Source organism: Elgaria multicarinata, chromosome 6, assembly GCF_023053635.1.
Source record: "Elgaria multicarinata webbii isolate HBS135686 ecotype San Diego chromosome 6, rElgMul1.1.pri, whole genome shotgun sequence".
Classification (NCBI taxonomy): domain Eukaryota; kingdom Metazoa; phylum Chordata; class Lepidosauria; order Squamata; family Anguidae; genus Elgaria; species Elgaria multicarinata.
This window is the reverse complement of record NC_086176.1, coordinates 117,359,029-117,382,306: the sequence shown is the minus strand read 5'-3', so window position 1 is coordinate 117,382,306 and position 23,278 is coordinate 117,359,029. Positions and strand designations below refer to the sequence as shown.

The window sequence follows — 23,278 nt, the reverse complement described above, 5'->3', positions numbered from 1 at the left end:
CGGGTGGGGGGGGGGGGCACCAGTGGTGGAGAGCAAAACTGTATCGGGGTGGGGAATGTGTAGCCCTCCAGATGTTGTTGGACAACAACTCCCATTGTTCCTCATTGCCTGTGCTGGCTAGGGCTAATGGGAGTTCCAGTCCACCAACATCCAGAGGGCCATATGTTGCCCAACCCTGTTGTAAATGATAGATAGAGGGCCATGCTCCGTCACCTCTCCCAACCCTCCTCTCTCGTTATCCAGTGAAGCTGATTGATGGGGGATTCAGGACAGACAAGCGGAAGGACTTCATCACCTAGTTAAACTGTGGAATTCTCTGCCACAAGATGTAATGATGGCTGCTTTGACAGCTTTAGAAGGGGACTAGACATTCATGGAGGATAAGGCCTTCAAGACCTACTAATAGTGAAGGCTATATATTGCCTCCAGTATCATAGAATCATAGAATAGTAGAGTTGGAAGGGGCCTAAAAGGCCATCGAGTCCAACCCCCTGCTCAATGCAGGAATCCACCCTAAAGCATCCCTGACAGATGGTTGTCCGGCTGCCTCTTGAATGCCTCTAGTGTGGGAGAGCCCACAACCTCCCTAGGTAACTGGTTCCATTGTCGTACTGCTCTAACAGTCAGGAAGAGGCAGTATACCTCTGAATTACCAGAACGGAAGTGGAAGGGTACTCTTGCATTCACGTCTTCCTTGCAGGCTTCCCATAAGCATCTGGTTAGCCAATGTGGGAAACAGGGTGTTAGACTAAATAGGCTTTCCGCACTATTATTACCGGTTTTCGTGGTTTGTTTTGTTTTCATTGTTAGGGCTGTGTAACTCCGACAGAAAACAGTCACACTGCACCATGTGTTCTGCAGTCTTAAAACTGCGTCAGTGTGCAATGATATCTCACCTGAGCATTTAGCTCACTTGTGCTTTGTTATAGGCGCTAACTTGCTAAAGCGGTGTAAAGAGTTCTCTCCAAAAGTTCTACAAGCCTCAGGGGAAAGTTATCCTGGATTACGCTGGATTATAAGGACGTGGCTTGTTGCTAGTAGTTTTATCACGAGGATAAAGCATTTTCAATGCTACGGAGCTGCAACACGCTGGTACCTTCAATAAGCCAAGATGAGCGTCTTAAGTTCTTAATTAAGGGGAAGGCTGTATTCTGTTTGACATTGAGGATGATACCTTTTGCTACTTGCTCCGCTCCTCCCGTGTGTTGATCAGATTCCACCCCCCCCAGTTCAGCTGTTCACTTCACCTGCTAAATGTCTTTTGCCCCACCCATTTCCCCAAAACAACAAACACCCGCATAAAACAAAACCTACAACATGCAGTTGTGTTACAATCCAGTTCGATAAAGCATAATCCGGGGAAGGCCAGGGTACAGAAGTCAGTTTTCAGCACCTTCCTAAAAGCCTCAGATGGTGGGGCTGGTGAATCACAGAATCACAGAATCATAGAGTAGCAGAGTTGGAAGGGGCCTACAAGGCCATCGCGTCCAACCCCCTGCTCAATGCAGGAATCCACCCTAAAGCATCCCTGACAGAGGGTTGTCCAGCTGCCTCTTGAAGGCCTCTAGTGTGGGAGAGCCCACAACCTCCCTAGGTAACTGATTCCATTGTCGTACTGCTCTAACAGTCAGGAAGTTTTTCCTGATGTCCATCTGGAATCTGGCTTCCTTTAACTTGAGCCCATTATTCCGTGTCCTGCACTCTGGGAGGATCGAGAAGAGATCCTGGCCCTCCTCTGTGTGACAACCTTTCAAGTACTTGAAGAGTGCTATCATGTCTCCCCTCAATTTTCTCTTCTCCAGGCTAAACATAGGATCATAGAATAGCAGAGTTGGAAGGGGCCTACAAGGCCATTGAGTCCAACCCCCTGCTCAGTGCAGGAATCCACCCTAAAGCATCCCTGACAGATGGTTGTCCAGCTGCCTCTTGAAGGCCTCCAGTGTGGGAGAGGCCACCACCTCCCTAGGTCACTGATTCCATTGTCGTACTGGAATCAGTACGTACTGGTGAAACCCTGTCTGTCTCAGTCGCTGCTCTCCTTTTGATAAGCAGTGAAAATCCTGTTATTCAGGTAGGGTTTGGGGTTGGGCTGGTACTGGGCCCCTGCTAAATAAAGATTATAGTTAGGTTCGGTTTATTTATTTTGTTACTGCTCTTGGACTGCTGATTTTTATACGTTTTTTACATTGTTTCTTCTTTAACCTTTTTTGCAAGAAGTGTTGTTCCCTTTGGGATCGAAAGTGCAGGATATTAAACATAGTAAAGAAAAGAGTATATTTGGACTCAGAGGCTGCAGAAGAATGTCAAAATCAGCATGTTATGTTGTTTTACTCATCCTCACAAATGTCAAATTCAGAGTGGTGTTTAGAAAAGTGTTTCCCATGTACCGTCTTACGGGGGAGCTCAATTTAAAAATTCCATCTTCGGTTGGGGTGATGGACCTGTTCCTATCACTGACCCAGAAGTCAAACCTGACTGATGCTGTTCAATCCCCATTGCTGGTGGGGCAATACTGCCATCAAAGCTCTTGCAACTTTTGTGAGCCAAACTGCAATTTATGAGAGTCTCATGGGGTACGTAAACGGTTTAGAAGGTAGTTCCTATAACTGACACCCGAGGACAAGATCTGGCAAAATTAAGGAGGCTAGAACGAGCAATGCAGCTTGGGGAGTGGTGCCGGGGTAGCAAATGGTTCGAGGAGCTAGAAGGAGGTGGGGACTGGGAGAGTGACCTGAGATCTGAATTTAGCTCCACCCGAGGATGGACAAAAGGAAGCAAAAATTGGCAGTACTGTTGTTTGTGTGTGTTAATATGACACTATAAACACAGGCAATTAATTGGGCATAGATGTCATAAGTTACTTCTCATGCTGTTTCAGAAGATGCATGAGCACTCTTGGGAAACAAATGAGAAACTGTTCTTCTGGCACCTGAAAGATGAACACGGTGGCTGCGTTTGAACCATAGTTTAGCTTGCATGCTCCTGCTCCCTTCTCCACCACCATGGAGGAAATGGAGGAGAGTGGAAACTCCCAGTTGTGTTTTAGATTAACCACAGTTTAGTGAGTCGTCTGAAACCTACACTGTGGTTAAGTTTAACTTTGATTAATTGAAACAAGGCCTCTTCATAAATGATGGTTTGCATTTGTCTTGCTTTAATTTTCCATAGTTAAGAGTAACCACGGTTTGTCCAGGTTTGGGCAGGCAGCTGTTAATCTAAAAGGGAAGGAAACACTTTAAAATTCCTCCTCACAGGTGTGCTGTGAGGGGCAGTGGTGGGAAACGCAAGAGCCCTAAGCCTTTTCTCATAATGATAAACTTATGGTTTAATGTTATGTCCAAACAAGGTCACTCCCGGAAAGCATGACCCTGTCTGAGGACCCATAAAATTGTAATGTAAAACCCCTGTCTTAGAACATCAGAAGAGCCCTGATGCTGGATCAGACCAAGGGTCCATCTAGTCCAGCACTCTGTTCACACAGTGGCCAACCAGCCATCGGGCAGCGATGAACAAGCAGGACATGGTGCAACAGCACCCTTCCGTCCATGTTCCCCAGCAACTGGTGCACACAGGCTTACTGCCTCGAATACTGGAGCTAGCACACAACCATTAGGGCTAGTAGCCATTCCCCCACCCACCCCAAAAGAATCGCGCCTGATCATCCGGAAAATGAGAGTAGAGACGTTCAAACTGCTGCAGAAGTTGGGATTTAGGTCAGAAACTTTGGTTGGAAGAGGCTGTTCTGACAGTCCCTGCCGTGTTTTCACCACCCAGAGCCAGGCAGGTTTTTCTAGAAATGTGGGCGCTGCATTTGAAGGATTGTTTTTATACCTGTGTCTTGACATTTACATGGCTTTCTTTTGTGAAGGCTGACAGCCCTGCTCACTGGAGCGACAGCTGCCCTACTCTGCGCCGTACGAAAGGCCATGCGTGGATTCCTGGCATATTGTCCTGCTTAAAGCTTGCCAGGCCTGACTTCGACATGAATCTGTGCAAAGCTCTGAGCTGGAGGGATTTCCCCCCACCCCAAATCCCCATTTGCCTTCCGAGATTTATTTTCCACAGGAGAGGAAGGAGGGAAGAGGATAATTTCTAATCATTTCGCTGTTTATTAGGGCAGCCAATTAGGGCCTGCAGTTGTGAAGGGGAGGATCAAAACATGATTGATTTTTTTGCAGCAAAATTAGGACAAGGCTTCAGAGAGGATGTGCTATCCTCAATTTACCCACTTTATTTCTTGGGGTGGGGGCTTTTACTATGTGTGCTGGTTTTGAAAGCGTCAGAGAGGACAGCTCTGTCCTGAAAGCTAAAGCCATCATCATAAACACCACAATATCACAATATAAGTCTAGCATGTAGGTTTCCAGTGTCAGATTCCATGCATAAAGGCATATGAGGCAGCATGAACCCAGTTATCTCTGGGCTGAAATGCTTCAGGCTGCATCGAGGGCTTGCATATTGAAATGTTCCTCCATATATCTATATATATATCTATATATATATATAGATATCCCTGCAACTAGAAAAGTAGCATATCGAGGAGAAGGATTCTAGCCCACCCCCGTTCTTGTCATCTAGTTATCTACATGCAAGGAATATTTGTTTTGCATGGAGGATCATTTGATCATGTTGAGCTGTCGAGCTACAGTATGAAATGATACAGCCCGGACCCAGGTTTAACCCTTAATGAGAATTAGACTGCAGTGATCAATTGATAGATTCTTAAATTTGTATAGTATTCTCCGTTTTTTGGAAAGACACATCAGAAAAAGCCCCGGATAGGATCTGTTAGGATCTGTCAGTGAGGATTGCTGAGGAATTACGGCATCGTTAGGAAATCATGTGCAGCCCCATATCTCAATAGGCAACCTGCATACTGCATCTCTGACCACACTGTCTCAGCCAATGTGTCTTTCTCTCCCCCTTCTACCACTCCCAGACCAACAGGGCCACTGTTGGTCTGGGAGTTGTAGACTTGGGAGGAAGAGCCACTGTGGTGCAATGGCTAAAGTGTTGGACTGGGAGTTGGGAGATCCGGGTTCTAGTCCCCACTCGGCCATGGAAACCCACTGGGTGACTTTGGGCCAGTTGCAGACTCTCAACCCAACCCACCTCACAGGGTGGTTGTTGCAAAGATAAAGTGGACAAGAGGAGGATTATGTATGCCGCCTTGGGTTCCTTGGAGGGAAAAAGGTGGGATATAAATGCAAAAATAAATAAATAAATAAATAAGAAGTGTCCACACCCCGCCATTTTGTTAATGTAGTCGTTCATCATGTGTGCTCCAGGGAGAAATCCTGTCCTCGGCGTAGTCTCCCAGCATGCTACTGGCCTCTCCAAGCGTCAGTTCTTGAAGGCTGTTGAACTGGCCCACTCCAGCTGTAGGGGTGCCTGTCGGCTCTCTTAAACCCTTGCCAGTTTTTTGGGGAATATGGCATGGGCTCTGCACTTGTGCCCTGGGTTAACAGTGTCCACCTTCATTCAAAAGCTAATGCAAATGTGGGATTTAGTGGAAGATGTTTGGAGGGCTGCACTTGGGTGGCTGTGTCCTATCAATTGATGCTGAGTGCTGCGGTCTGCCTCCTACTCGAGGGTGGTTCTCCTCTGGATGGTCATTATATTCATGCCTTAGGTTAGTGTCTGCACAGGCTGCCTGAAGTCTTCTAGGTTAAGCTTCAGGTGCTGCTATAAAGCCCTTAGTTAGTTTAGCTGATTTCTGTCCTGCTTTTCTTCCCCCACCCCCTTTTTAATTTTTTTTAAAATTTTATAACATTTTTTTCAGTACGATAAACACGGGTGCTAAACAGCCTGGAAAAATTAAAGAATACAATCAAACGTAACCCAATTCAGCTAGGATGCATAGAATACAGAATTGCAAAACCTTCAAGCTGAACTTATTTTCTCTTAGCAGGTCAGCAAAAGCGTATAATTATCTGCAGGGGCCTGGGGCTGGAATGTACGATCAACGTACCACAAAAATGGGTACCGTGTTGCAGAATATGTTTCAGGTTTTGCATCATCCTCAACTGCTTTCATATTCTATCCAGCTTTTGTATGAAACCATAATCAAAGCAATTAACAATTAATTCCAGTAGAACCATATTCTCAAACAGACATAATAACAGTGGAATAGAAATCACAACCGCATCAAAGTGAGTAAAGTAAACACTTCAAATGTTGCAACTGTTTTCAGCCAAAGACCCTCCTGGAAGAAGCTTCTCTTGAGTGCCTATCTAAATATGAGCTGAGAATGTGCCTGGTAATCTGCCATGGGATGGCATTCCATGGGTTTGGCACCACCCCAGAAAAGGCCCTGTCTCTCATGCCCACCAACCATACTTCTGACAGCCAGGGGATACCATTGAAGCTGTCCTTAAGCTACAGGCAGGTTCATAAGGTGTTCAGAGGTCTAGGCTGTTGAAAAAAATCAACCCTGCATTACCTAAGAGTTGAGGCTACTGTGCTCTAAACAGACTTGGGACCAACATATCTGAGAAGTAGTCTCTAACTCTAGATGTCTTTCATTTGCAAATCTGACCCTTTTAGGGCCCAAAAGATTCCTGGGAATTCCCCCCCCCCCGTTTCTTTTGTCAATAGACACCCTCTCCCCAATATCCATACGCTGGTCTGACTCAGTGCAGGTCAAGTTGGACCAGATTCTGGGGAAATGAGCCAAAGTCCGAGGGGGGCTGAGCTGATGAAAGCTTGCTGATCTCCGTCCCCTGGATGGATTCGTCTGACTTCCCTACTCTAGATCCTACTGCAGTTGTTGAACTCGGCCAAGGCTGACCTTTGTCGCCCTCCAAGGCGGAGCGATGTTCCTGGTGGTTGCCCTTCAGTGACGGAAAACCCTCCTCCTGGAGACTTGCCAGAGGCCAAGTCTTTGGATGAAAATACATGTGACGGGCAGTTCCACAGGTTTTCCTTTCCTCTCAACGTTTTTTTTTTAGGATGAAAAGCATCCACATGAAGCTGTAATTGGGAGTGGATGACTAGGAGGGGGAGAGGCTCCATAACCCCTTTCCTAGTGCTCAGGAGCATCTGGGACTCTTTGGGAGAAGTGCGAGATGTACAGTGCAGATTCTCTCCTGCACCCAAAAATAAAAATAAAAAATCTGGGAGTGGTGGTGAACAACCTTCATGCAGGCTCCAGACTTTGCAAAGGCCTGTGCATGGTGGTGCAAGTTAATGACCTTCCTCTCTAGAGCTCCCCCTATGAAGGCCTCATGAGGCTCAGCATATCTGAAGACCACTGAAACACAGGATGCTAGGACCACAGGATGCTAGGACCGCAGCTCCCAGAACCCTCCCCCTGCATATTTTGGGGCAGCATCAGTGTGAGGATCCAATTCTGTTAGAAGTCCACCAAATTTAGGCATACGACCTCATCCCCTGGAATTCCTCCTCCTGGTTTCAGCTGTCTTTACCTGTGCCACGTAGAGAGAGAGAGAGAGATGTTCAGGGGCAGACTGACAAACAGTCCTTCAGTTTGCGGGGACTTAATCTGACATCCCCAGATGTATTATGGCGCATCTACTTCAGCATCGTTGTTTATGCTTCAGAGCGGCAGAAACGGAGCCTCTGCAGCCATCACACCTGACAGCGCTTGACGACCAGAAACAGAACGGTGTAGCCAATTAAGGCGAGCCCGAGCGAGGCAATCTGTCAGGTTGTCCGTGAGTTAAGCCCCCAAGCCTGTGGTCTCAGCTGGGGTGCAGGAGGGCAACGCTGCAGCGGCCATCTGTTGCGCAATCAATATCCGAGGGCCTCTGCTGCTGCCCTCGCGCTAGTCGGCTTCCAAACGCTTTGCTGGCTTAATGTTCTCTGGATACCTCTGATCAGTCCTGCGAAATGGATGATGAGATCAGGGTTCAGGAAAAGGTGAGCCTCCAAATTCAGAATTCATGGCTGGGAAGCAGCCAGCCAGCCGAGCGTGGAGCAGGGGGGCTGGCGCGAACGTTTGGGTGCCGGCAGTAAGTGGAGGAAAAGGCTCTCTTGCCGCTTGGGTAGCTGAGCACTTTGGCGGCCCCGTAAAATTCCTTTTGGTGGACCAGGGCTGCCATTAGCCTAGATAGACTCATCAGGATGGGCTGCTCCGAAACAAGTTAAATTCCATCATACTTGGCTTCCCTTAATTTAAAAATGAATTTAGCTACCTCTGAGCAGACATTGGCTTTAGTGTTTTGAAGAAGTGACATTTTCCCCCTCTGCTAAAGCAGACTAATGAAGCTGTATTAGTGCCCTAACTTGAGCAGTATATAAAGATTAGTAAATAAGACCCCATTAAAAATACTTATAATGTAAGCAACATGGGTCCCAGTAGCCTTCCTAATGTCCATTAATGCTTATTCTGAGGATCAGAGCTCATTTTACTGAAGCCATTTAGTCAAACCGTGCGATTATTTAGAAAGTTAATTCATGCATACTAAAATCGAGCTTAAGTAATGCAGAGGGTAGGAGGTAAAACTCTATGGAGATGATGGTCCTTTTTGTTATTTAATGATCAGCCATAATTAACTTGCAAATTTGAAATAATTAGAACAAATTAAAGGTATTTAACTTTGCCTCCCTAAAGAAAAATTCAAATTGCACCAAATGCAGCTTTAAATTATTCAAGTCTCAGAGGTCTGTGCCGGGTTTTCTCCCCCCCCCTCACTCCCCCCCCAATGCCTTTTTCTATGACGAGAATACCAATCTGGTTTTTGTCAGAAAGCATCCTATCAAATAATTGTTCTTTGTGTCTAATAAATGACAGCTATTCTTCTTGGTAAAAGTATTTTAGTCTCTGAAGACTACATCAGCATTTCCGTGGCATTTTAATTCAATAAAACAAAAGGTTAACTCTCCCCCCCCTTCTCTCCCCCCCCCTCACCCCCCTCACTTCTTAAGGAATGCAAATCCTAAGAAGCAGGTCCTGAGTGACATTTAAAAATGTGTCATTCCAGCTGAAAAGCGATATCTGGCTACAGGGCAAGTCTTGGGGTGGGCGGGTTCCATATTGGTTGGGCGGAGCTTAGAAAAACAGTGTGGTGGGTAGCCATTTTATACTGATGACCCCCTTTTCCTGTGTTCTCCCGTAGGATTCCCCCCCTTCCCCGTGCGTTTACCTTGTTCAACATCTTTATTTCACTTTATTTATTTATTAATTTATTGCAATAATTTATATCCTGCCTTTCGGGATACATATCCTTCCGAGGTAGCTTATGGGTAAATATACAAGTAATAACGTCACAATAAACATCTTGAGACCTTGATACTTGAGAGAGCGCCACTCCTTATATATGCCTGCCCAAGACTTGAGATCTGTTGGAGGAGCCCTCCTCCGCATCCCACCAGCACAACACATTCGCTATGTTGGGACAAGGGAGAGGGCCTTCTCTGTGGTGGCACCCCGGCTGTGGAATGCCCTCCCCTTGGAGGCCCGACTGGCACCAACGCTGATTTTATTCCGGCGCCAAGTGAAAACATGGCTTTTTAACAAAGCCTTTAATGGTTGAATTCACTAGGCACATTGTTTTAACTGTTTTAATAGTTTTACCGAATTTAAATTATATATCTGGTTATCCAGCTGCCATCTGTCAGGGATGCTTTAGGGTGGATTCCTGCACTGAGCAGGGGGTTGGACTCGACGGCCTTGTAGGCCCCTTCCAACTCTGCTATTCTATGATTCTATGATTCTATGGTCTTTTTCACTTGGTTTATGGTGTAATTTGTTTTTAGCTGTGTATATTTACTGTTTTCATACTGTATGCTTTTATCTGTATGCTGCCCTGAGATCTTATTGATATAGAGCGGGATATAAATGTCATAAATAAATAAATAAATAATTTTCTCAGGTAATTTTCTCACAGGGCCATTGATGGTAGATGGCCCACGGAGTGGAGGGATGCAGCTGGGGCAGACCCTGAGGTCTTCTTCACCTACAACCGTGAAGCGCTTTCCTGACAGAGAAGGCCATGAACCTATTGATGTACTTGCTATAAAACATGTAATATAGCGAGCTGCCTGATACCGTCAGACTATTGGTCTAAGTAACCCAGTATTGTCTGTCCTGATTGGCCAAGAGCTCTTCAGTGTCTCAGGCTAGAGCGTCTTTTCCCAGATTAATTTCAGTTTTCATCTAAATATCACCTTTTCAGTAAAAGTTCCAAGGCAGTTTATAAAAAGGTAAAGTACAAAATATACCAGCCTTTTAATATTAACTCCACCTCCAAACATATAACAAATTTAGCAGAAATAATAAAATTCTGCTCCCATAAGTTTGGTGGGAAGCGAAGTGGGTGAATGAACCTCCCAAGTGAGAGCGTTCCACAGTTCTAGACCTAGAAGCAGTAAGCCTATATACACCAGCTGGTTGGGAAGATGGGTGGGAGCCTGTTCTTGCACTCCTAATCCTTCTTGTGGGTTCTTGGTCGACAGCTGGTTGGCCACTGTGCGAACAGAGTGCTGGATTAGAATCATAGAATAGTAGAGTTGGAAGGGGGCTATAAGGCCATCAAGTCCAACCCCCTGCTCAATGCAGGAATCTACCTTAAATCATCCCTGAGAGATGGTTGTCCAGTTGCCTCTTGAAGGGCTTTAGTGTAGGAGAGCCCACAACCTCCATAGGTAACTGGTTCCATTGTTGTACTGCTCTAACAGTCAGGAAGCTTTTCCTGATGTCCAGCTGGAATCTGGCTTCCTGTCACTTGAGCCCGTTATTCCGTGTCCTGCACTCTGGAATAATCGAGAAGAGATCCTGGCCTTCCTCTGTGTGACAACTTTTTAAGTATTTGAAGAGCGATATCATGTCTACTAGATGGACCCTTAGTCTGATCCTTATGTTCCTAGAGCCGAAAAGGCTCTGCTCCTTGCAGACGACTACCACACTTTGTGGTGGTCCTGCTGTTGGAGCAGGGGTCTTGCTAGTTGATCTCAGAATTTAAGAGTGGGAAGTTTCAAAGCATCATTAATTAATTAAAATCCAGGCAAAATCCCTCTAAAGTATATGTTGATTGTATGTATCCAACTAACATGCACATTCGTACATTCCTGTTCAGAAGACACCTTAAACCCGCCTTATTCACCGTGGTTAAAGCCATAGTTTAAGGTGTCTTCTGAATGGGGTCAATGCCTCTGGATGTACGTTTCACCCCACCCCGCCCTTTCCCAGCACTGACACCAGTGGAGATTCCCTTTGAAGTGCGAATAGCTTCATGGCGCAGAGAGAGAATTGAAAGCTCCTTTCTCCATCCGCCACGGACCCAAAGCTGCTCATGCTTCCCCCATGGCTGCTATTTGTGTAACAAAAAATGTGCACGTGGACTGCAGTCAAGCAGTTAATATCTCGTCTAGTTTGGCCCTGAGTTACTGAATTGCACCTGAATTACCTGCGGGAGTAATTATGCAATTTAGGTGGCTCAGACACTCTGGCTTATATTATTTATTTATTTATTTATTTATTGCGTTTTTATACCACCCAACAGCCAAAGCTCTCTGGGCGGTTCACAAAAACTAAAACCATTCAAAGTATAAAACAAGCAGTATAAAAACATGATATAAAGTACATATTAAAAATTGATTAAAAACATACCATACATGATGCAAACATCTTTATTTATTTATTTATTTATTTATTTTATTACGCTTATATACCGCCCCACAGTCGAAGCTCTCTGGGCGGTTCACAAAAGCTAAAAACCAGTAAACATGAAAAGTATACAAAATTTAAAAACTATCAGAGACATAGAAACAACAGTATAAAAACAGCAGCATCCATTTAAAACAACAATTCTGGGGTTCATTAAAAAACAAACTTAGCGTTGTTAAATGCTGTTAAATGCCTGGGAGAAGAGAAAAGTCTTGACCTGGCGCCTGAAAGATAACAGTGTTGGCACCAGGCGAGCCTCATCGGGGAGATCATTCCACAGTCGGGGGGCCGCCACCGAAAAGGCCCTCTCCCTTGTTGCCATCCTCCAAGCTTCCCTCGGAGTAGGCACTCAGAGGAGGACCTTAGATGTTGAGCGCATTGTACGGGTAGGTTCATGTCGGGAGAGGCGTTCCATCAGGTATTGCGGTCCTTTAAAACATTCTAAAATTCCACTGGATAGGCCTGCCAGAATAGATCAGTCTTTATTGCTATTTTAAATTCTAAAAGACCGTCAAGTTGACGAATTTCCTCCAGCAGGCCATTCCACAGTCTGGGAGCAGCAGAAAAGAAGGTCTTCTGGGTAACAGTTGTTAATCTAGTTTGTACTAGCTGAAGTAGATTCTTCCCAGAGGACCTGGTTAGGCCTCATCTAGAGTATTGCGTCCAGTTCTGGGCTCCACAATTCAAGAAGGACGCAGACAAGCTAGAGCGTGTTCAGAGGAGAGCAACCAGGATGATCAGGGATCTGGAAAAAAAGCCCTGTGAGGAGAGACTGAAAGAACTGGGCATGTTTAGCCTGGAGAAGAGAAGACTGAGGGGAGACATGAGAGCACTCTTCAAATACTTCAAAGGTTGTCACACAGAGGAGGGCCAGGATCTCTTCTCGATCCTTCCAGAGTGCAGGACACGAAATAACGGGCTCAAGTTAAAGGAAGCTAGATTCCGGCTGGACATCAGGAAAAACGTCCTGACTGTTAGAGCAGTGCGACAATGGAACCAGTTCCCTAGGGAGGTTGTGGGCTCTCCCACACTAGAGGCCTTCAAGAGGCAGCTGGACAACCATCTGTCAGGGATGCTTTAGGGTGGATTCCTGCATTGAGCAGGGGGTTGGACTCAATGGCCTTGTAGGCCCCTTCCAACTCTGCTATTCTATGATTCTATGACCTGAGTGTGTGGGGCGGATTGTACAGGAGAAGGTGATCCCACAGGTAGCCTGGACCCTCTGTCATTGTGTGAACCAGATCTGGGTGTGTTAGGGAGAAAGACAGGTGGGTGAGTGGGTTGCAGGGCACCTTGCAGAGTGAGTGTTGTCCTGAGTGTTGACCCAGTGTTGACCCAGTCCTTCAGAGACTGTACAAGCTAAAGTAGACAATGTGAGATAAAAAATGGAGGGAGGGGTGAGCACAGGTAAACGCTGTTACAGTTTCGTAAAACTGGGAAAGAAGGTTAGCAGGGTAAGCCAAAGGCCATCTAGAAAAGGTGGGCTTTGATGAGGGGCTTGAAGGAGGTGTGTGTGTGTGAGAGAGAGAGGTGCGAAAATCGAATTGACCAAAATGACACAAGAATTTCTGGAGACGGATGGTGGGGTTTGGAAGCGCCCTTCACTGCTGACTGGGTGGGGTGGGAGGGTCTGGGACTGTGTCGACCCGTGCCCCAAATGCAGTGGGACGTTTGTGAACAGCTCTCCCCACCTCCATGGACCGCTCAGGCCTTCAGAGGCAGGACGGCCTCACGTTTTGAGGCTCTACAGTGTTGACGCCCTTGAAATCCACACTTGATATTAATCCTTTTCTTTCTTAACTTCTGGCCCTCCAGGCTTTTGCTCGTGTTCAGAGCTGAAGGGTCAGACCCCAAGGCCTTGTTAGCCGAGTCTTGCTATGCGGTGCGTTTTTTATTTCTTTTCCATCCTGTCCTTTAAAATTAGCAATTTAATTTTTCCCCTCTCTCTGGCACTTGTAGTGCTACTCAACCCTGAAAGCAATATTCCATCCTAGAGGTAACCTTGCCTTGTCAAGAGAAGCCATTTGAGTGTTCCAGCAAAGTAACTTCCTCCCACTAATTTTGCAAGTCAAAGGTCACCCTCTTCAGAAAACAGGGCTATCAATTCTAATTAAAGCTTTACCCTAGAAACCCAGAAAGTGTCAAAATAACGACTGGCTTCTTAAATATCTTTTAAACGGTGCTAATTGTGCTGAAACTCCTGGGTAAAAGAGATTCTTTTGAGGTAGGAGCATTCTTTGCAAGCTGTAGAAGCCAGATAGCTTTCTCCAGGAGACAGGATTGGGATACCTGTGCATCCCAATCCCATAGAGTCATAGAATCATAGAATCATAGAATCATAGAATCATAGAATCATAGAATAGCAGAGTTGGAAGGGGCCTACAAGGCCATCGAGTCCAACCCCCTGCTCAATGCAGGAATCCACCCTAAAGCATCCCTGACAGGTGGTTGTCCAGCTGCCTCTTGAAGGCCTCTGGTGTGGGAGAGCCCACAACCTCCCTAGGTCATTGGTGCCATTGTCGCACTGCTCTAACAGTCAGGAAGTTTTTCCTGATGTCCAGCCGGAATCTGGCTTCCTTTAACTTGAGCCCGTTATTCCGTGTCCTGCACTCTGGGAGAATCGAGAAGAGATCCTGGCCCTCCTCTGTGTGACAACCTTTTAAGTATTTGAAGAGTGCTATCATGTCTCCCCTCAATCTCAGGGGTGGGGAGAGTGACCTTTGGTAACACACCTCGGTAACACACCTGAAGTTGGCCATAGGCGTTGCTCTAGACAGGTATATCTTTATGATATTCAAGTCCCAGCACCCCTTATAATAGCAAACACGGCCAAGGAGTGTTAGAGGATTGTAGCTGAAAGGGCCCCACTGAGAAATGAGAGAGAGAGAGAGAGAGAGAGAGCTGTTTGCAGGGTGCAAGGTGGATGCAGGGTGGAGTCCTGCATTGGTCAGGGGGTTGGACTCGATGGCCTTGTAGGCCTCTTCCAACTCTGCTATTCTATGATTCTATGCACATGGGAGCCTTTCTGTATTTGCCGAATTACACAAAATCTTTAGGGGGAAATCCTAGGGGGCAGGAAAGCGGGGAGAGAGAGGACGGAATTTCACCATGAGGTACCCCGATGGCAGGGCCTTCTCTGTAGTGGCACCCACCCTCTGGAAAAACCTCCCTCATGTAGTTTGGGAGACAGCAAATATGGCATCTTTTAAACACCAGTCCCATCATTCCTTAGTATGGCTGTTGACCATGCTGGCTGGGAGGTTTTGTAGTCCAACACATCTAAAAGTTGGGGAACCCATTGTAGTCTAAGATTATTTTTCCTTGTAAAGATTTAATGTGATGGTTTGATTTATTTTTTGATAGTAGATAATGCAATGACGGTACCTGGGTAATATAAATACATTTCTTTCGTTTTAGCTTTCCACTAAAAGTAAGTTGCTAGATCTCATGACTGCAGGCTCAACTGCATGTCCCTTCAGGCTCAGAAACTTAGACAGAAAAGACACAGGCTATCAAAATTTCTCATGAAATATAACCATCTCAGTAGGATGGTAGAGCACACGGTTTTGGCAATAATTTATTGTATTTTATATCATGTTTTTATACTGTTTGTTTTATACTTTGAATGGTTTTAATTTTTGTGAACCGCCCAGGGAGCTTCGGCTATCGGGCGGTATAAAAATGCAATAAATAAAATAAATAAATAAATAAAACACACTTGTTCACTCAGGCTTTCCCTGGGCTGTAAGTAAATGAATCACGGCACCCCATTCTGCTCCTCCTTGCGTTGTTTTTCCTGTAACTGGAAGTTGGAAGTGTCTTTTTAAAGGTTGTGTTTTAACGTTGGATTTAAATGTATTTTAAGATGTATTGTGAACTGCTGAGGGAGTTTATTGTATTTCAGTGGTATACCAGTGTCACAGATAGATAGATAGATAGATAGATAGATAGATAGATAGATAAAACACGTGACACTTGACTTCTTCTTTCCACTTCCAGTTTCTCCAAGCCTCACTGTGAAGGTCGCCTTTCAAAGACGCCAGCATCTGGGAAAGGCTGCAGAACGCCAGGAAGCGTCGGAGGGAACAGTTCTGGGAAGAAAAGCGTTGGCTTCAGCGCCCGCAGGGACAGTGAAGTCCTTTGGGAGCACGCGAAGAAGGAGGAAGCTGTCCGGCCAAGAAGAGGTAAGTTCTGCCCCTGCCAAGGCAGGCGTCCCTAGAGGCCACCTCGTGCTTTCTCTTCCCCTGCTGTCATTTCGTTTCCACACTGCCCAATAGCCAAAGTTCTCTAGATGCTTCACGATGTTTCGTAATCGAAACATGATGTAAAATCTTTGACATTTATTTATTTATTTATTTATTACATTTCTATACCGCCCAATAGCCGGAGCTCTCTGGGCGGTTCACAGAAATTAAAACCATTCAAAGTATGAAACAACAGTATAAAAAACCATAATATAAAATACAATATAAAAGCTCAACCAGATTAAAAACAGCAGCAATGCAAAATTACAAATTTAAAACACCAAGTTAAAATGTATTTATAGACTGTTAAAATGCTGGGATAAAAGGTCTTCACCTGGCATCTAAAGGCATATAATGTAGGTGTCAAGCGAACCTCCTTAGGGAGCTCATGCCACAGCCGGGGTGCCACAGCAGAGAAGGCCCTCCTCCTGGTAGTCACCTGCCTCACTTCCTTTGGCAGGGGCTCACAGAGAAGGGCCCCTGAGGATGACCTTAGGGTCCGGGCAGGTACATATGGGAGGAGGCGTTCCCTCAGATAGCCTGACCCCAAGCCGTTTAGGGCTTTAAATGTCAATACCAGCACTTTGAATCGGGCCCGGACCTGGACTGTCAGCCAATGGAGCTGGAAAAGGACTGGCGTAATGTGGTCTCGTCGGCCAGTCCCTGTTAGTAACCGTGCTGCCCTGTTTTGCACCAGTTGAAGTTTCCAGACCGTTTTCAAAGGCAGCCCCACGTATAACGCATTGCAGTAATCCAAGCGAGAGGTTATCAGAGCATGGATAACTGTAGCTAGGCTATCTCTGTCCAGATAAGGGCGCAGCTGGTATATCAGCCTGAGCTGATAAAAGGTGCTCTTTGCCACTGAGTTCACCTGTGCCTCAAGTGACAGTTCTGGATCCAAGAGCACCCCCATACTACGGACCTGATCCTTTAGGGAGACTGCAACCCCGTCCAGGACAGGGCAAACATCACCTCGCCGGACAGATGAACCACCCGCTAACAGTACCTCCGTCTTGTCTGGATTGAGTCTCAGTTTGTTAGCCCTCATCCAGTCCATTACCGTGCTCAGGCACTGGTTCAGAACAGTCACTGCCTCACCTGGGTTTGATGAAAAGGAAAGGTAGAGCTGGGTATCATCCGCATATTGATGACACCTCAGTCCACATCTCCGGATAACCTCCCCCAGCGGCTTCATGTATATGTTAAACAGCATAGGGGATAAGATAGAGCCCTGTGGAACCCCATGGCTTAGGAGCCACGGCACAGAGCAATAATCCCCCAGCACCACCTTCTGGAATCGGCCATCCAAGTAGGAGCGGAACCACTGCAACGCAGTACCTCCAACTCCCAGCTCAGACAACCAGAGCTTTTAAACCAACTTAAAAGAGGCAGAAGCAAAACAAATCACATTTGCAATAAAATACCAGGACCTAATTAAAAAACCAGCTGATTTCAAAAGCCCCAGCATAGGTGGTCAAATGTCTGTCATGATGGCTACTGGCTAAGATGGTCCCGAGCATTTTTCTTCCTTTGGATGCTGCCCACGCTCAGTTTGGCATGGAAAGGGAGTGCCCAGGAGCGAGGCGCTGGCAACTGCACCAGGCAGATGACAGGGGCCCCGGAACACTAAATCTAGCAATGGGGTCCCCCCCTTCAGTTTCCTTGAGACCATTGAAGGCTGCGTTCTCATGCAGCACAGGTCTTGGTCAGCTTTACAGAAATTTAAAGCGTAACCTGAAGAGTTGTGTTTCAGTTTACGTTTTGGCAATGTGCTTTGGGGAGCTGATATCCAGGTTTCCCAAAGGGGTAAAACAACTGCTCATATCATCAGCCTACCATACGTTTTACAAAGGCTTTAAACGTGACAATCAGGCCCTAGTGAGCCGCCTTCTTCACGCCTCTCCTCTCCAGCAGTACGTGTCCATGATTCAGTTACAGCTGGCAGGTTGAAAAGCCTTCCCATGGCAGGTATATTGGGCTGCATGCATTCACAGAACTTGTTTCAGAGGGTTCAGGTTTCTGTTGCCTTCCTGTGTTCAAGGCTCACTCTGCAGCCAGGTAGGAGCCTCCAAACCCTGTTCAGTTTACTACTGAGGCTTTCAGTTTTTTCTTCTGTTTCAGTTTGCCAGTCTAAATGCTATAGAATAGAGGTATCATACAGTATCCAGTAAATATAACAGCGAATATCAAGTGAAAAACGCTCATTAAATAGCAGAACATATCTAAATATTTTCAGATTCTGTTTCTTCGGGTCTTAAGAAACATTATTTTAATATTAAGTCAGCCATGTCCTATCTCTCTTTCCTTAATTTAATTTGAGGGAAGGTGTTTATGTTGGGTTATTGTGCCAGAACTTTTCTCTCTCTGGAACTCTGTTTGTCCTCAGAAACAAACACACATCACGCAGGTCTTACACAGCAGAGCTGGTTTATTTCCTTCAGGCTTCTGTGCAGTTCAATTCAGATCAGTTCAGATCAGCACACTGAGGCATACACAGAGAGCAGTGATCAGAGAGCAGTGATCAGGTCCATTTTACACAAGTGAGAAACTATATACACATCTTACACAATTCTTATCTACATTACATACAGCTGTGATGAGGCTAACTTAGAATCTTGGCAAGGTTCCCAGAACAGCCTCTATCTCAAGGTAATTGCCCACAGATAGTCTTTCTCTGTTTAACCCTGAGATAGCCATACACACACAATTTTAATAACTAAGCAAGTATTTCTTTTCATATACTTAACAGTCCTCCTCTTGCGCATGTTGTTTAAATTGTGTTACAATCTGAGACCTAGCTTTAAAGCATCTCTTTGTGTTTTACCATTGAACCTTCCACCTGTCCTTTCTCATTTTGTTTTACTTTGAATACCCATTTACAGGTAATGGCTTTACGACCTTCAGGTAAAGGTACTAGCTCCCACGTTTCATTTTTTTTCCATTGCTCTGATTTCCTCTGACATTGCTTCATGCCAGCCCTGAGCTTCTGTAGGTTCCATCTCCTGAATTTCCTCAAATGAAGTAGGTTCATAGGCTATTAGTAAAGCTCTATGAGAAACCTGTTTGCTTTGGTATTCATCTGAATAACGAATTGGAGCTTTGCGTTCCCTTTCTGGTCGCTTTGGCATAGTTACAGGTACAGTTTCCTCCTCTACAGTTTCTTCCCCCTCCCTCTCTTGCTGAGATTGTTCAGGAATTTCTTCTGTTTCTACAGCTTTCTGTTCTACAGGCAAACTTACATACTGTTTTGTTTCCTGCATTTGTTCATGAAAAACTACATCTCTGCTCACAATTACACTTTTGTGATATGGAGACCACAAACGATAGCCTTTTGTTTGTGTATCATATCCCAACAGTTTACATTCCAAACCTCTCTGAGCTAGTTTTCCTGGTCTGTTTTCTTTCTGAATATGAGCAAAACATTTACTTCCAAAAACCCTTACATGTGACACTCTAGGTTTTCTTTTGTAAAACATTTCATATGGAGTTTTTTCATGTACAGAGTGGTAAAGCCTGTTTAACAAATAATTTGAGGTGGACAAAGCTTCTGCCCAGAACAGATTAGGCAATCCTGACTCTCTCAATAGAGCTCTTAACATGTTCTGCAAGGTTCTGTTTTTCCTTTCTGCAACTCCATTTTGAAATGGTGAATATGGAGCAGTAAGGTCATGTTGTATACCCTCATCACTGAGGAATTTTTTAAATTGGTTGCTAAGAAATTCACCTCCCCGGTCCGTTCTTAGATTAGCTATAGGTTCTTTAAATCTATTTTTACTCCACTTAACAAAGGCTTTAAACTTTCCAAAAGTTTCACTCTTCTGTTTTAACACATATACAAATCCAAATCTACTGTAATCATCAACAATAGACAAGAAAAATCTGTTTCCTCCTTGACTTGTCTCAAAAGGACCTGCAAGATCTGCATGAATTAATTCAAAAATTCTTTTTGTTGTTCTCTCACTATGTTTTGGAATGTTTGACTTATGACACTTGGTTTCACTGCATACATTACATTCTACATAGTTAGAACATGGTTTGATTTTCACCCCTTCACACAATTCTGGAATCTTAGAAATTATTTCATAGTTAGCATGACCAAACCTTTTATGAGTTAAATGGATACACTCTTGGTGTGGTTTGCAATTGGCTATTGTTTTTGTTGTGACTTTGCTGGCTACAACTTCATTTTCTGTACAAGTATTAATCACATACAAAGAATCTTTCATTATTCCCTGCACACACACCTTGTTTCCCTGTTTTATAGTACAATTTTCTTCAGTAAAACAAACCTCATACCCCATTTCTGTTAACTGAAACACACTTAGAAGGTTTGTTTCCAATTCTGGTACATATAAAACACTTTGTAGTTCAACTCCCAGACAATCAAAATATACATTACCCACACCACAAATCTGGATTTTTGTTCCATTTGCAAGGGTAACACATTTTTGCTCTGAAGTAGAAGTTTCCAAGGTTACAAATGAAAGTTTGTCTTTTGCCATACTTATTGAAGCCCCAGAGTCCAAAAACCAAGGATTCATTGTTTCTTTGACTCTTGCTAGAAGACACTTCTTTGTTGATTCAGCTTCATTCATGTTGTTTTCTTCTCTCCACTTTGCTGTTGACTGCTTTTTCTTCTTGTTGTTGCAATCCCGCCTTAAGTGTCCTGTGGAACCACAGTTAAAGCATTTCCTTGCCTTTAATGCAGCCACCACGTCAGAAGATTTATGGCTTTGTTGAAATTCAGCCACAGGATGTTTAAGGCTCTGTTGTTTTGAAGCTTGTCTTCTTTCATAGGTTTCCAGTAGTTTTCCAGCTACATACTCGAGGGTTAAATTTTTCTCCTCTTGACTTTCCATCATGGTGACAACCGCGTCGTACGATGAATCAAGACTTGACAAAATCACATAGACTTGGTGTATAGTTGTAAACTCCATCCCTCGTGCCCTGAGTTGATTGAAGATTTCTCTCATGCTTTTCAAATGGTTTGACATAGACTCCCCTGGTTTCAGCTTCATTCCATACAGCTTCCGGGTTAGAATTATTTTACTGCCCGCTGTTTCTCTTTGATATACAGCTTGTAGCGCATTCCAGCACTCTTTTGATGTATTCAAAAACTGAATGAAGGAAATTTGAGAGTCTTCCACAGCTAATGCAATAACTGCCATTGCTTTTGCATCGTCCTTAAACCATTTAGCATTCTGTGGATCTGCTCTATCTGGTGGATCCTCTGTGACTACATACCACAGTTCAGCCTGAATCAGATACATTTGCATTTTGTAAGACCATAATGCATAGTTAGAGTCATTCAGCTTTTCCAACAATTGATGCAAACCAGACATATTAGCTCCTGCCATTCCCTCTGCTTTAGGAATTGGTATCTCACCGTCCTCCTGCTCAGAGTCCTCCTCAGAGTCAGCCGACTGAGATTTTTCCTGACTTTGCAGCACTGGCTTTAGCTTGATGTCTTCCTTCATCAACAGTTTTCTGTTTTAGCAGACTCCTGGTTCTGATACTGCACCGTTCCCACCAAGTTCTGGTTCTTCTGCCTGGGTTAGGCTGGCGTAGGCTGCCTGGACTAGACTGGCTCTAGGCTGGTCTAGGACTAGGCTGCCTGGACTGGGCCCATAACCTTTGTTGGGTTATTGTGCCAGAACTTTTCTCTCTCTGGAACTCTGTTTGTCCTCAGAAACAAACACACATCACGCAGGTCTTACACAGCAGAGCTGGTTTATTTCCTTCAGGCTTCTGTGCAGTTCAATTCAGATCAGTTCAGATCAGCACACTGAGGCATACACAGAGAGCAGTGATCAGAGAGCAGTGATTAGGTCCATTTTACACAAGTGAGAAACTATATACACATCTTACACAATTCTTATCTACATTACATACAGCTGTGATGAGGCTAACTTAGAATCTTGGCAAGGTTCCCAGAACAGCCTCTATCTCAAGGTAATTGCCCACAGATAGTCTTTCTCTGTTTAACCCTGAGATAGCCATACACACACAATTTTAATAACTAAGCAAGTATTTCTTTTCATATACTTAACAGTTTAATGTTGTTTTGCCTTCCAGTGCATAACGATGACAACTTTATACATTGAGAGCACCACGGTCCAGTTATCGTCATGAACAGCCATGCTTCCACTTCCCCTCATCATTACCACAATGTCAGAATGGGAAAACATGATGCACCATTTTGGTTTGGAGGCTGTGGAGAAACACCCTAGGGGGGACACTCTATTCTAGGGCAGTTCCCACTATTGGGAAGAATTTGTTCCTTCAGTGGGACAATCCCACTTCTACTCACACCAAATGTGGTAAAACCCTAGGTAGGGTATCCCATCATTCCCTTCCACTGCCACCATAAATTTGCCCCTTGTTTGATAAGGGGCCCTGGTTAGGCCTCATCTTGAGTACTACGTCCAGTTCTGGGCACCACATTTCAAGAAGGACGCAGACAAGCTGGAGCGTGTTCAGAGGAGGGCAACTAGGATGATCAGGGGTCTGGAAACAAAGCCCTATGAAGAGAGACTGAAAGAACTGGGCATGTTTAGCCTGGAGAAGAGAAGATTGAGGGGAGACATGAGAGCACTCTTCCAATACTTAAAAGGTTGTCACACAGAGGAGGGCCAGGATCTTTTCTTGATCCTCCCAGAGTGCAGGACACGGAATAACAGCCTCAAGTTACAGGAGGTCATATTCCAGCTGGACATCCGAAAAAACTTCCTGACTGTTAGAGCAGTACGACAATGGAACCAGTTACCTAGGGAGGTTGTGGGCTCTCCCACGCTAGAGGCCTTCAAGAGGCAGCTGGACAACCATCTGTCAGGGATGCTTTAGGGTGGATTCCTGCATTGAGCAGGGGGTTGGACTTGATGGCCTTATAGGCCCCTTCCTACTCTTCTATTCTATGATTCTATATACCCCTTTTTACCTAAGATAGCTGGTCAGTAGGTGTGATACAAACAGATCAGAGATACAGGCACAGCAACGACATATTGAATATTTTCTTTCAAAGGAATAATAGAAGAAAGCATATTATTTATGATTGCTGTTACTTTGGGAACAAGATTTCTATGTTGTTACTTTAAAAATGGAGCATTTATGTTTCTGCTTTTAGCACCAATCATGCAATAGAAGCCCTAGTTCCTAATCCTAGCCAAACTTAAGCCAATTACCCTCTGAGGGAGTAGATTTGGGTGTGTGTACAGTTTTGGGTACCACAATTCAAGAAGGATGCAGACAAGCTGGAGCGTGTTCAGAGGAGGGCAGTGAGGATGATCAGGAGTCTGGAAACAAAGCCCTATGAGGAGAGACTGAAAGAACTGGGCATGTTTTCCCTGGAGAAGAGAAGACTGAGGGGAGACATGATAACACTCTTCAAATACTTGAAAGGTTGTCA

General features: G+C 44.9%; 1 protein-coding gene across 2 annotated transcripts in view; it reads left to right on the top strand.

Annotated features, from left to right (window-relative positions):
* Window positions 1-23,278, top strand: part of KIAA1328 (KIAA1328 ortholog) — a 266,686-nt gene that overhangs the window by 194,608 nt on the left and 48,800 nt on the right. For both annotated transcript variants that reach the window (XM_063128321.1, XM_063128320.1), the window contains one exon: window positions 15,629-15,813. In XM_063128321.1, coding sequence (XP_062984391.1) covers window positions 15,629-15,813 — 185 coding nt within the window. The remainder of the gene's footprint in view (window positions 1-15,628; window positions 15,814-23,278) is intronic.